The sequence below is a fragment of the Camponotus floridanus genome, unplaced genomic scaffold, assembly GCF_003227725.1.
Source record: "Camponotus floridanus strain SB8 unplaced genomic scaffold, Cflo_v7.5 scaffold8, whole genome shotgun sequence".
NCBI lineage: Eukaryota > Metazoa > Arthropoda > Insecta > Hymenoptera > Formicidae > Camponotus > Camponotus floridanus.
Window position 1 is genome coordinate 2,490,409 of NW_020229849.1, and position 15,717 is coordinate 2,506,125.

General features: G+C 34.3%; 1 protein-coding gene across 1 annotated transcript in view; it reads right to left on the reverse strand.

The window, feature by feature from the left end:
• Positions 1 to 122: 122 nt before the first annotated feature.
• LOC105255444 overlaps positions 123 to 15,717 on the reverse strand; it is a 27,917-nt gene continuing 12,322 nt past the window's right edge. Inside the window, exon 2 of the mRNA XM_011264737.3 lies at positions 123 to 3,249. Coding sequence (XP_011263039.1) covers positions 3,159 to 3,249 — 91 coding nt within the window. The 3' untranslated portion in view covers positions 123 to 3,158. The remainder of the gene's footprint in view (positions 3,250 to 15,717) is intronic.

Sequence of the window (15,717 nt, forward strand, 5' to 3'; positions counted from 1 at the left end):
TGTCTCTTTTGAAGATTCACGCACTCGTGAACATAAAAAGGACCTTTTCCCTACCTAAATGGACTATCTATACGCTTTCTTTATGGCCATCCCCTCGCCATGGTTCGCATTCCCCGTATTCGTTTTTTTTTTTTTTAACTACCGAATAGCACCTATTTTCGTCATGCATAGCTATGCAATTTATTTTGCGCCGTTTCATTCCTTTTATTTTTTTATTACGCGCTTCAATCCTTTGCGTCCTTCCGAAACATGTTACGTAACGCAGAGAAAACTGGACACATATCGCGCGTTTGAAGCGGATACAAATTTAAGACGGTGATTTATTGAAAAAATTAGTTTAACATTCTCGACGAGTGATAAATTATTGTACGGTAATAACAATTATTGGATTGCAAAGGATCAAGGCGCTCATTTTCGAATCGCCGAATTTACACCAGCAACATTTTCGGAACATTTTTTTTATCCTATAACGAGTCTTATTTCATAACGCGAACAATTAGACAAAGATTGCGCAGATTTACGCTATAAATAGCTTCGTCCGCGTCTAGAATATTCAAGCGTGACTATTTTTGAAATGGCATTTCTACGATACGTTATTGTGTCTCCGAGGTTTTCCGGTGCTCGACGGAAATAGCCGCATGCACATACATACGAACGATAAGTGAGCCAAATAGCCGTAATCAATTTGATGCTCTTTAATTGCCTATGTAATATTTTCAGCCGGAACAAACTAGATAAAACGAATTAGAAAGAATTGTTCTCAGTATCGCCAATTATCGTGTGTAATACGTAAGAAAATAAGAACGATTAAAAAAAAAAATAAAGGCAATTGTGTAAAATCCTTATTAAAGTTATTTCAAGCTTCTTCGCTATAAATTCAGTCGACATGTACATTTGCTCTTAAAACCATAAACTTTATTAAACTAACATGTAAGAGATTATAAACGTATGTGTAACATTTAAGCTATAACAATAAGTAAATATTGATTGAAAGCAATTAAGGTTCTTTTTATGAGTGTTATCTCGAGGCAATCTAAAACGAGGAAGCTGTTTACAAATCGAATTATCAACAGACATGAAAGAAACGCGCCAATTAATTGAGCCAATTAGAAAGGAGATTAATAAATTAATTTAAATCTAACGGTAGGATTTTTTAATTTAGGGAAGCGCGGCGTTTTACAAAATTCGAATTGATCGAATGCGACGAGATTTTACGATGAAATTATAAAAGGCGTAGAATCGAAAGTATCGGAGAATCTAAACGCATCATCGTTAATTGCGCAGATGGAAATTCATTGCATCCTGCTCGTGTAAACTCGGCTCGTAAAGTCACGGATATAAATATTTGATCGTGACGCACTAATTTCTATTTCGCTGGGATGGGGAAATTGAGTTACGATCGCCGTGACGACGCAAAAGTGAAAAAAAGCATCGCGCTAATAACGTTAAATCAATAACGAATTTTATAAAATAACAAGGATACGATAACAAATAACGTTACGAATAAAAGAAACCCCATCGCATTATACAATACAAAAATCAAATGTAACTTTAAATACATAACTGCATTTCTTTCTCTAATGAAAATTCAATACGTGCTGCATTCTTCGAGATTTTTCACACTTCTAGACTTCTTCTAATTCTAATTAAATTCTAATTAAATTAAACATAAAGTTATATCGATGCGATCTGTTTTTCGCAAACAGTTTTGTTTTACAATCTGTGTAAATAATTAGTAACAAAACTAATTCGTAACAAACTGGCAAACGCTTTTTTCGCTGACTACTTATATAAAAAAACAGATAACGTGTACGAAACGGAGGAGCCTCATCACGGCGTTCGCGTATCATTGCACTTGTGTCAAGGGTCTCTACAAAGTTGCGATGAGAGAAAATCGCACAGTTTATATCGTTGAAGCAGTGGTGTAGAGGAGAGAGTCTTATAAAACATCACATCAACGATTGTACACGAGATACTTTTTTTTTTCTTTCGCTGTAATTCAACCGCGCATTGAAGTTCTGATCTGCGACCTTATTACGGAGTACTTGCGTAATTTTCCGCAATTGTACGTTTGACGTGTAACTTTTTTTTTCTCTGATAATAGTGACTGGTCCTATCATGACTTGGCATTTGGTTCTGCACAGATATGAGAGAGAATATTCGTGTGTCTTGTCAGTACAAAAAGTTTAACAGAAAAATATATTTTTGACTCGAACTCGCGATAAGAAGTTCGTAGAGTTCTTCAGTCAAAATACGTTACCTCTAATCTCTACTCTACTAACCGATTATCGTCTACATTCGCGTAAGATTTATCACATGATTTATATAATTTACGAATATTTACCGAATGTGTATTAAGATTGCGCATCGTATAATTCATCTTTTAACACGCTGTCAGTCTCGTTCGCATTTTATCTCATTCTTTTGATATTTAAAAAAAACAAATGTTATCATAATTTTAGATACAGATAATTCGTACATGTAGCGCACGATAAAAATATCTTCACAAAATAATTCAGAGCATTTTTTCGACAAAATAAAAATTCGAATTTTCATATGATTATTTCGTATCCCTCGAGGAAGAATAGTTTAACCCATTCAGACCTGAATTTTTTCTGATAATGTAAAAAATTATTGAATTAATTTTTATTGATGCTAAGGTTTTTTTTTTATGATTTATAACTGTTAGGAATTTTCAAGTCCACCGAGAGATCGCAGGGAAACTAATTCTAAAAAATATAATAACTATTTCACATGATTTTAAAATTTTGTGCATAATTGTGTACATAAGGTCTGAATGGGTTAACGATTAGGATAATACAGGATATTAGAGTGGGAATATAATAACGAGCGACTAACAGCGAGTTAAAGGAAAATGTACGAACGGAATCGAGTTGACGCCGCTTCGACTACACCACCGCGAGGAGAAAAGGATACGCTTCAACGGATATCCTGCGGCGGTAATTCCGCAAAGATTCACGCCGGTCGGCGTTTTTTCGTCCGCATATTTCCGCGTCGCTCGTAAAAACGGCCTCGGTAAGTAGCCGAAACCGCGTAAGAAGTGGTGGCATCGCGGTGTTTCCCGTCCATTCGCGATTCCTTTCTCCGTGCGCCATTCAGGATCGCTGGACTCGCGGCCAAGGTCATGATCACGATGGTCAGGAGGCGAGAGTGGTCCTGTGCCAGGAAGAGTGCTGCTGTTGCTGCGGCGGCAACGGCTGCTGTTGCTGCTGCTGTTGCCTCTTCTGGCTGCAAAAATGAAAAATGAAAATTGAATTGTGTTATTAGCCTCGTTACGAATCTCGATGAATATGTATATCGAGTTGTCACTGTATTATTTATACTATACTGTATACTGTCAAAGTGAAAAATCGCATTTACGTAAACTCAATAAAATGGATAAATAACACAGGTCGGCGAGGGTTTTTTTTTAAAGATGCAATAGTGATTTTTGACGTAATTTTGTGCGCTGAATCCGAATCTGGCCGCCGAATTTGCGTAGCACGTCACGTTTTTGAGTAATTTGTAATTGAATGGTTCAAAAATCGCTATTTCGGCCAATTTCATGAATTTATCATGGGGAAACCAAATTTTTTGAAATATTTCTGCCAATGGCATCGTATAATCCTCACTTTCGCCTTCCAAATCCACTTTCGATTACCGCTGCACGATTTTTTTTCGCTGAGTTATATAAGTATGACGTTGTAAGAAAATTTACATTAAAGAAAATTTATATAGACATCAATATGGTAAATCCATGATCTTGAAATTTGAAAAGACTGACATATGCCAGGTTCGGTTGGCCGAAAAAGTATTGTAAAGAAATGTCTAATACAGTTGTTACATATTTTGATACATTTTTCTAAATTTCATGCCTTTTTATTGTGATTCTATTCGCCATTGGATGCGCCATTTTTAATTTCAAAAGGTGACAGAAGGTATTTAAAAATGTATATTTTATCCTAATTTTGATTCGTAGTGAGATAGAGAGGTGACGCGGTTGATTTAGAATGACTTATTGGATCCCTATGCATGACTAGTCTTATAACTTGTACATCTGAACAAAAAAAAATCATGCGGCGGGGTAATCGAAAATGGATTCGAAAGATAAAAGTGAGTACCATACGATGCCATTGATAGAAATATTTCAAAAAATTTGGTTTACTCACAATAAATTCATGAATTTGGCCAAAATAGCGATTTTTGGGCTATTCAACTACAAATAACTCAAAAACCTGACATGCTATGCAAATTCGGCGGTCAGATTCGAATTCAGCGCACAAAATTGCGTCAAAAATCACTATTGCATCTTAAAAAAAAAATTTTAGCCCCCTTTTTCGCAGGCATGTGTAATGTATCTTATCATTTTCGTAAAATTATGAAAATTATATATTCATTATAAATTATATATTCATTATAAATTATAATTTTCATATTTTATCAAAATTATATATTTATATAATTTTCATAAAGTTATAATTTCATAAAATTATTTTACTATAAATTATTAATACATAATTATTATATGTAATTATTTTACAATTATTATGTAATTATTTTGTCAATATATTGATTTTTATTTGTAAAGTTTACAAATAAATATCAAAATTCGCAATAAAATAATTGTAGCGATAACAAGTATATGATTTTATATACTTTGATATATTAAACGTGACGTAAAAATGAGCGGTCTCTTTTAATATGTCGTCAAAGTGACATACTTTATTACTCCTCGCAGAGCAAACAGCTCGCCTAGTTCGTAGTAGCGAGTTACGATAAACAGCAAGGTACGATAAGGGACATAAGATCCGGATCGTCTCCGTCCTTCCTTTCCTCGGGCATAGATACATGTGCGCGTTGTTTCTTTATGAAATCAGTTACGAGACTTTAATGTGGCGTGGAATTATGCGCATACTTTTGCGAGATTCGATATTCGCGAGGATAACGCGAACATTGAAGGAAGAAGCGCAGAAAGATTTCTACAAAGAAGATGCCGGGCGACGTGTCTCGTCATCGTCGTGTCTCGATCAATCTCTCGGCATAATAAAAGATCGACATGTGTCGCGAAAATAACATCGAATCATCATTTAATCATGTACGTCACAGCGTCCACGTAAGCGAGATTACGAGGTTGAGTCGTAATTACAATGGAATGCAAATTCGCGCCGGCGGTCCAGCTTCGGCTCGCAATTATCTGCCGGCGCAATTTGGGGACGGATCTATATCTGCATTTTCGTCGGCGACGCGAATATTTCGCTTGATAACGATAGCTATAAATGAAGCTTCAATTAGAAATGGTATTTCATTTTTGGCGACAGATTATGTCGAGACAGCTGATTACTTATTTTTTATACACGAATACATTGATATACTATGATATAATATAGGATTATATAACAGGATAATTAAAAATTCAATAAATTGAATACTAGGAGGAAATATGCTGGGGAAATACCTTTGCACTCGATTATCCCCTCTGAGGAGACATAAATGTAGCAAGCAGTTCGAGTGTTTTTTCTAAAGAAATACAGAAAGATTACTTATGATTATATATTATATTTATACTTATGACTTATATATTATACTTATTATACTTATTATACTTATGACTATGACTATATAAAATAAAATTACGCAACATTTTGCATCAATATGTTTCTTTGAAATTTTCCATTCGCAAGAAACAAAAAAAGTAATAAAAATGTATATGCCCAGATATACGCAAGAGAATATTATTCGTCAGTACGTAAGCCTTTACAGTGGTGACGGTACTTCTTTGTAATAGAAGATAGCGATAAAGAGATCCTATATGAAAGGCAGTTCTCTTTTTAAATCGGGCATACGGTTTGTGGTACGATATAACGTATAAATGATGATTTCGTAGAGGAGATAAGCTTAAAGTACATTGTCGGTGCATGTTTCAATTGTTGTACATTAGAAAAATTAATGATAAAATTAAAAATTAAAAGTTTGATTTTGTCCACAAGTAAATTCCATAAAAATAATAAATATCATTCGAATAAAATAATTGGTTCTAAAGCTATACCATTTAATTTAAAGCGACTTATTTTCCATTATTTCGCAAGAAAAAGCGCTCGAGTTGCTGGTAAATGATCCAAGAAAAGTCTTTAAGTGCAAAGAATATATTAAATTTATTGAATAACAAATATCATTCGAATAAAATAATTGATTCCAAAGCTGTACCATTTAATTTAAAGCGACTTATTTTCCATTATTTCGCAAGAAAAAGCGCTCGAGTTGCTGGTAAATGATCCGAAAAAAATCTTCGAGTGTAAAGGATATATTAGATTTAATATTTGCTATATTAAATTTATTTTTATATTTATTAATTTATATTTATATTCATTAATCAGCTCTTAATTGTATTACTGTACAATATCTATTGTGTTATTACAATATCTATTGTACAATTGTGCTATTGTACCTATACAGAGTGTGATATGTACAAACCTGAATGATATGTACAAACTTGATGAATAAGTTACAGAGACCTAAACAAGCAGAAAATGTCCCATAAACATGGGGTCGAAAACGCTTGCTTCTGGCCTTTCGACGATTCGAAATTTTCCTGCAATAGCTGGAGAAATTATCACATCAGATCGCATAGGTGTTACAAAACTGTGTTTATTTATTTCATCGGTTTTGCCACGGACATAACAGGATAGTATACTTGCTAAAGAAACGGTTTCTTTAATCACCAAATAGCGTAAAACATGTAAATAAAGTAGCTTGAACTTCAAACAGCGCAGCTCAGCGTTTAGTTGTTTGAAAGTATCCTGCGATTACAAAGCTCGTTTCCAGGCCTACTTTAAAAACATGAATGAATCAAATTATTCATTTGACGAACTGGCGGATATCCATTTGATGTATGGCCGTGTCGGTGGAAATGGATTAGCCACTCGAATGTACCAAGAAACTTTTCCAGAAAAGGCCAAACTTTTCCCGCCAAACTCCAAACCATCAAACGTTCGCAGCAGTTGATCGGCACCTATGCGATTTGACGTGATAATTTCTCCAGCTATTGCAGGAAAATTTCGAACGGTAACTTTAGAAGCAAGCGTTTCCTATGTTTATGGGACATTTCTGCTTGTTTAGGTTAGATTAGGTTGGAATTTATTCGCAAAGTTTGTACAGATCATTCAGGGACACCCTATATATTACCTAAACATTAGATTTAATAATTCTTTTTTAACGAATTAATTAGTTAATTATTTCAATTAAATTAATCAAAAATATTTAAAAAAAGATTAATTAATTTATAACAGTTAAAGTTTAGCAATTAACTTGTCATTTGTTTGCCATAGTGTGTAAAATATACATAATAGAAAAAAAAGTCAAATCAAATAATACAGGAATTTTAAAAATAAAATATATTTCTTTATAATAAAATAATAATTTTCAAAAATTAAAAATCACAATGTCATACACTATTCTCTAAAAGTGAATCAGTGTATTATTACTGAAAAACAGTAAATAGTCTGATTACAGCAGTTATAAAGTACAGCACTGTAAATCAGTGATATTTTATTGCTCAATTAATAATTTTGATTGTTTCGATCAGTAATATTTTTCAATATCAGTCATCATTTTTCAATATTTCTTTCGTTATTGTCAGTAATATTAAACTATAATTCATTTCTCTATCTATTTCATATAAAATTAAAAATTTTATATCTACTAAATTTTTATAATATTAAAAATTTTATTTTATTTATATCACATGCATATTAAACTTGTTATTTTGTAATAAATAGATAACGAACAAATAATTTTCATTAAGTCGTCAGACATTTATTTGTCCGACTTATAAAGTTCGATTTAATATCTGAAGCCTCTTTAATCAGAAATTAAATCGAAGTAATACTTTTAATTTTAAATGTCGCTCTTTGCAAACTTTATATAATTTTTATAAGTAAAATTAAATACGAGAGAGATGGCGATTGTAGCGGTAAATTAACAAACTAGCGATTACTGGTTTTACAGTAAAATTTACTGATTTTACAGTGAATTTTATTTTAACTGTCCATAATCAGTGAGATATAAGATAAAAATAAGCGTTTCCACTAAAGATCAATAAAATACTCGCTGATTCTCAGTGAAATCTTATTTTACTGCTTAAATTAATGATATTTTCACTGATTCTCACTTTTAGAGAGTATAATTTATAATTCAATATAGTTTCTCAAGTTGTATAATTTATCGCTGAAAACAGATATATTTTACCGATTGTAATTTTCGTGCAATTGGCTAATTAATTTAATTACCCTGGATAATTTAAGTGATTTTAAAGTCGCTAGTTTTTCGTTCGACAGCCTCGTCGAATTCATGAAATTTCTATTTTGCCGGTTGCATCGGCATTCGTCTGCTTTCGCCGCGATCTCTTCTGGATTAGCGGACGCACCGTTATACATATCGCACGGTTGGGCCTGCGTGCACGCGCATCGGAAGATCAATTAGGACGCGCCGCTTAATTGAGAGCGCTTTTCCTACATCGTAATGCAACAGCGAAGCAAGGGTAATCGGGACAATTACTGGCACGCGATTTCGATGCTGAAAGTCGTGGCGGGCCGCATACGCGACACATGGCGTATTCTCACGGAATTGAACAAAGTGCACGAAAGAAACGCGCGTTAAAGTGACTCGAAAAGATAAGATACTCGCCTTTCGTTTACCTTAACAAAACGATGAAGATCTCTCATATTGATGAGAAAAATAATCGCAGCCTCTTTATAACGATTACCTTTGCTATTTCCGGGACAAACTTGCGCGAATTTGCCGTAATAATAACATTCGCCAGAAATGATCACGTTGCTATTTCGGAGTACCGTTTCCCGAATAATGTCACGTCGAGGACAGCTTGCACGTCGGAGATGCTTCTCCCTCTTCCTTTTGTTCTCCTCCTCCTCTTCTTCTTCCTCGTCTCTTTGTATTTTTTTTGGGGACGGGATTTAGAATTTGAGCGTAAAGTGCACGGCAGGGACGGGCTTAATGCTCGGGATTTGCGGCTTATCGTAATTAACGGTTACCCTGGCGCGGCGGTTGTTTATAATCCCGGTGAATTAAACGCCACGATACGTAGAGACGGCTTGGAAACGCGAACGGTAGGTTGAAAGTTGCGCGATCCGTTTTCTCCCTTCCCGAGAGAATGAAACTTTTTTGCGTCTGACGCCGACGACTTCTTGTGTAACGAGAGTGTACTCCTCGCATTCGACGACGATAATCTATCCGCGCTTGCTCGCCACGATTTAAAATATAGATGACCGAGTTTCAGAGGCGCCGTAGACGCTCGTCTCCCGACTCTCTTTTTCTCTGGAACGGGTATGAAATATGAATTCCCGATCGAAGACGCTCCAGAACTTTGAAACTTACGCTCGTCTCGCCGGGAGGACACACGGTAAAAAATAAAATGTTAATTATTAACATTTTTCACATGTCCCAGAAAGTCCACTCTAAATTTTAAAACAACTCTAACTTTGTATGTTAGTTGTTGACAAGCTAAAAATAATTGACACGATAGTTTACATTAATTTTTGTTATTGTGACTTTAAATGCGATGTAAAAGTAACATACAATTTAATTACATGAAAGAATAATTACAATACCTCGCAAGAAATGTTGAGGATATTAACATATAATAGTAATTGTTTTAACTTGAATTATTTGTAATAAAAACATTTGATTTGAGTAAATTTGATTATCTTTGCATGTCAAAATTCAAGATTATTGGAAGATTCGCTTGAACTATTCTTAGAATGTTAAACTGACTTTGAGACATGTTGATTGTTTAAAATGATTATGTTAAAAATACTCAAAATAATATTCCATTTCTAAGAGACACATACAAAGTGTTAAGTTTTGACATAAATGTAACACATGAAAACGTTATAAAAATAATAACATATAGGTTGTGCGTTAATTTTACATTAAAATAATAACATAAAGATTGTACGTTAATTTTTTATTAATCAAAACTTGGTAACGCAAGAAAACTCTAACATATGGACGCACAATTTTTTATTGTGTCCTTTCCATCTCTTTTTTCTTCGCTCTTTCCTTCATGGTAGAACGAGCAAATGCTCACTAATAGAAGTGAATGAGTTTGTTATTGATATGGCTGAATTATTCTCGTCATATAGATATTTAAAGACGTTGCGATCATCGGATGCTTATTCGAATGAAATAACATTCATTGGTCTCGAGCGAGAAATACGTCTTGATCGCTTCTTTTCTTTTTTTTTTCTTTTCAATAAAGCAAGCATCACGGCTGCCTATGTTGATTATAGTCTGTTTTTTTTTTTTTCGTCCCTGTAAATTACGATTCTCCGTACAACGTATCGATTTCGTGCCATTGTGTTTATCCTGATAAATGTATGCATATAATATGTATATATCAAAATATATGCATATGCACACATCGATGTTTTTTTCAATAATATATTTAAATTTCATGCCGCGTGTAACTATCGAATATGTATCAGGTGGTAGAATATGCAAAAGTGCAAAGCATCTAAATGACGTGGGAATATTTATCGTCGCGTTTCGAATTGGACAGCTTTGTTATAAATACAGTGTTTCCGATTAAATTTCGTCTGCTAAAAGTGACCCGTTTCGTCCCTTTATAAGCATCAGTTCTCATTAAGAAACATCGACATTCATGAAATATTAACCCAGCCGATAGCGAGCTATAATTTCCAGACTAATGAAGAGCTCGCCCGTCATTTTCATTAGGGGACATCGATTCTACGCTCTGAATAAACGAGAAATAAATATTCAAAGATTATAATTTCTGATGACAGCAATCCGTCTATAGACACTTTAATTATTATACGTGAAAATTACGATAGAAGAAAGAGAGCTAAAATTACACTAAATCTGTATAATTTTGCAACTCCAAGCATTATATATTCCATAATTAATTAAACTTGAAGAAGTAAAAAATAATATTTTATTCGAAAGATGAAATTTGATTTGGTCTTTGAAGCAGATTTCGTGATTAAACGTATCGAATTAAATATAGTTTTTTATTGCATGTACATTTTGTAAGACTAAATCTCGATGAAAAAAACGAGCAAGATTATCGATTAACAATTTTCCCTAATTTGCGAAAGTTTGCACAACGTGTAAACGCTCGTTCTTTGGTCTAAAAGAAATTCCGAACTTTATTTGGGAAAGTTTGCGCGCGCGAGAAAGAGGTATGCATTCCGAAATGGTTGCGGCATGAATACCGTGCTGAAAATTTGATGAGGGCTCGACACGAGATGTTCTTGATGGGCGAATGTGGGCCGAAAAACTTTGCGCCATTTACCCCGAAAACTTTATTAAGTTCGATCGCTAGCTGAATTTCCGGCTAAACTTTTTTCTGCTCATGTAAAGTGTTCGCTCTTCAAGTTACTTAATACTAACGTTAGTGCAAAGTTCACGGACGTTTGTCGTGATTAACGAATGGCTTTTGTTTGTATTATATTCTGTAAAAGTTAGAGGTCTTGTGCCTTATCGTATTCCACTGCTTATCGCATTGCATAAATTAAACTTGTTGTTTATTTTATATATTGATAAAATATATTATAAAATCATAAAGTCAAATTTTCTATTATAATTACATGTGTATATTATAAAGTATAATGATATGTATATGAAATAATACGTATAAATGAAGTAAAAGAGGAAAAGAGAGACTATAGCATATTGATTATGATTATGAAAAACAGATAATAAACAATAAACAAAGTAAAAAAAATAGAATGCAATTTAGAATATATCGTTAAATATTTTTTATGCAAATTTTTATGGCGCAAGGAAATGAAGAGAAATCAAAAAGATTGATGCCAGAAAGATTGATCCACTTTATGCTTTCTATATAATAACATCGTATAATTATTTATATCTTAACTCTATCTTTTCCCCAGAATATTTTCAATAATATGCTAATTATTATTTTATTAAAATTATACAAATATAAATAAATGAGATTCAAAATTTTAGACGCATTTGATTAATATGTGTTTGTTTAATTGTGTCTATCGCTTTATTAAAGTATTTTAGGTTGATGTTAAATCGAGGTTGGATGCTTATTAAGGTCACACTCGTTGATAAGCTAAGTACTTTTTCTCGTGTCACTGATCGTCTTTCCAGCTAAGCTACCGTTCAACCGTGCGAGATAAAATGTGGGTCGCTTTGAAAGGAACGTGTATATTATTGTCTAAATTATACTATGGAGAGACATTGCTTGATCGCAATATTTAATAAGTCTCAAAAGTTACTTAATAAATATCTAACAAGTATAAATCTTTGTACGTAAATGAAAATTTCTGCACAGAAAAAAAATAAATGTCAAATTAAAACTTATATACTTAAACTAACTTAAACACGTTCATTGTTTCGTATATACGCAACAATTTATAATCTTCTTAGAAGAATTTAATAATTTTAAATTTCAACAATATTATCATCTTATTTTAATATTGTAATTGTCACCTCAAGAATATATAATTATTTAATTCTACTTTAAGAAAATTATAATCTTTGATTTAAAAATGTTATTTTCTATCCAACATTGTTTCTTTTCCATTCAAGAAAATAAAATCTTAAATCATAAGAATATATTTTTGTCGATTGAACTATATAAAATGGCTTCATTCAAGTAAGCAATTATTCAAGCAATTATATTTATATATTATATTTTCATAATATATAAATATAATTATATTTACATATTATATTTTTATTATATTTTATTATATTTTTACATATTTTATTTTACATATTATATTTACATATTATATAATTTTTATAAATACAATTATATTTACATAATATATTTTTCTTAAATTAACGCGATATAATCTCATTTCAAGATTTCCATGTTAAAACTAAATATATTTTCAAAACAAGAATGTCCTTTTTTTCTGTGTGATTTATTTCTTTAAAAAAAATATCGGATTTACACTAAAATGTGCGTTGAGAAAATTTTGAATCGAGTTTTTCTGAATCGATACATCGTCGTTTCAACTAATCACGCGGCTTTGAACGAGAGGAAAAATTCGCGCGAGCGTTGATCCTTCCCCTTCATTTTTCGCGTACTCGAAAACGTCGAGTACGTACCGGCTTGCTTGCTGGTCTTCGTGCTGTAGTACGCGGATCCTAGTACCAGCGGCGACACGACCGGTACTCAACTCGTAACGACTCTTTGCAACGACGAGGACGATCGATCGAGGTGCTCTCGGTCTGCACGTGCGCAGATTACGTCCTTCTCTCTCTCCCCCTCTCTGTCTTTCCCCTTTCCTTCTCGCCCTCTCTCTCTCTCTCTCGCTCTCTCTCCTGTTCTCTTCTCTCTCTGTTCTATTTCTCCCTTTCTCCCTCTCTCTCTCTCTCTCTGTTTTTTCTTCGCATCTTCCTCCCTCTGTACGCTACCACGACCACGTCACTGCTCGTCGAGGTGAGCCCAACGTAGCCATCCTTCCATAGAGCCGCCCACGCGCTCACACACGAACGTAATACGTCCGCGCACATGTGTGTGTCGATACACACATCGATCCAATAGCGAGGGTAGGCTTCACGGTGGTGCCGAATAGCTCGCGAATCTTAATGCAAAAGGGTAGATAATCGCGACGCGTAAGGAAGCGCCACGTGGCTCGATTCGACACGTGCATACCGGCAATCGCCAATTGTTTGCTCACGTTCCTCTAACATCATTCGATAATTCAACGTCAATCGTGGAGGTCAATCGATTTCGGATAATTCGATTGAAATTGACCACAAAATATGGCGTAGGAAGGAGAAAAAGGGATAGACACGGTCTCTCGAGAAACCACCCGACAGCACATGACAGTTTGATTACCTCTGAGAATTTTTCATAAGATAGATTTAATTGTATTGCATTAGAAGTTTATCAAGCCATTACGCTCCTGCGTAAATGCCTTTTCCTCGCATTAAGCGCACGATATTTTTTTTTTTTTTTTTAGAAGGGACGATCCCCCTTCGGCTCTACATACGGCGGTACTTTGTTTCTAATAAAACGATCGCCACATCGGCGATTAAGCTCGCTGTCTTGAAATGTTCCTCGCTTTTACAATCTCCCGTCCCCTTTCCCCACCCTCTCCCCGTTCGTTGCATTTCTTTTACTTTCATCGATCGTCGCGTCTCCGACATCGCGCGACGCTTGACGCAATGACATCGCCAGCATTAAAGTGAAAAAAAACCGGCGAAAGATAAGCCACGTATGTCCACGTTTTTCTTTCGAGTTAGCTTGGTTCGCATGCGAGGTCGAATCCACGTTGTCATCGTGAGCAAATCTTTACCTGGTGCCTATGGTTACGGGCACTAATTTCGTGCGGTGGCGACATTAATCCAAAGACGAGTCACGTAGGGGACTTATACGTGTCACACGTTTCGACACAATTTTTTTCGTTGGAATTTTCACAAACATATGATTAATTTTGCCCAATTGGAAAAGTAATTGAAAAAGCAGGTATGCCGGTAGCGTGTAATAATTGCGAAAGAATGGTGTTGGAACACGTGTCAGTATCGATGGAAATTTGTAACTCGCCCAGATAAGCCGAAAGTAGAGCTACGTCTACAAGCATATTTTGCGCCGGCTATATATAAACATCGATCCACGAAAGATTCCACGGCGGCCACTCTATGGCGAAACTAAATTTTCTAAAAAAAGAACGTACGCGAATGTATCGCGCACATAATCGTCGCAAATATGCGATCTAACTGAACGCCATCTAATTTTAACATTCAACTGCTGTCTGAATTTAACATCTCAACTCGACTATAATCGAGTCACCAAACAGATATTTTATCAATTGTCAGAAAGAATTATAAGACTCCTTAATAATAAATTTATTAACACATTAATAAATATATGGCTCTAAAAATTTTACAAAATAAATACAAAGGAACAACGGCAGCAAGAGCCAGCGCAGGTTTTTTGCACATGTATTATATCATGAGTGGCTTAAAATAGTGTATTTTTCCGATTACATTTAATCAATTTAAATAACGCATACGTTTCGGCTCTTTTTTGAGCCATTTTCAGCACAGCAAGTAGAATAATAAACAATATAAAATCAAAATAAGTAATATTGTTATATAAAGTTATATTAATTTTGGTTACGCGTTATTTAAATTGATTAAATGTAATTGGAGAAAATAGTACAATATTGTAAGCTTACCACTCATGATACAATACATGTGCAAAAAACTCTTACTGCCGTTGTTCCTTTGTATTTATTTTGTAATAAATTTATTTTCCTCCCAAGATGCTTGCAATTCATTCGAAATAAATTCAAAATTTAATACGATATAGAAGGATAATTTTGGAAATGTACAGTCGCGCCTTCATGGAACGAAATTAATCGTAGCCATTAATCGTCATCTGATTTTCTCGTTCTTACACTCGTGATCTTCGCGCTCGAGTGTGCGAGAGAGACGCATATTTAGCGCTAAATGAACACAAAGAATACGGGCCATTGTTTGCGCCAGGAGAATATGCGTAACATCGATCCGCGAGAGCGGCTACGTGTGCTAATGAAGTACGAATCTGAGCACGTGGTGCGTAGTCGCATGCCTGTGTCCTCGTTCCACCATCGACTCCCTTGTTGCGTAAATACTTGAAGGTCGTTCATAACGTTAACGTCGTCGGGCGTCCCTGAAACGAACGGATTTTCCGACGATCGATGTCTGATTTCC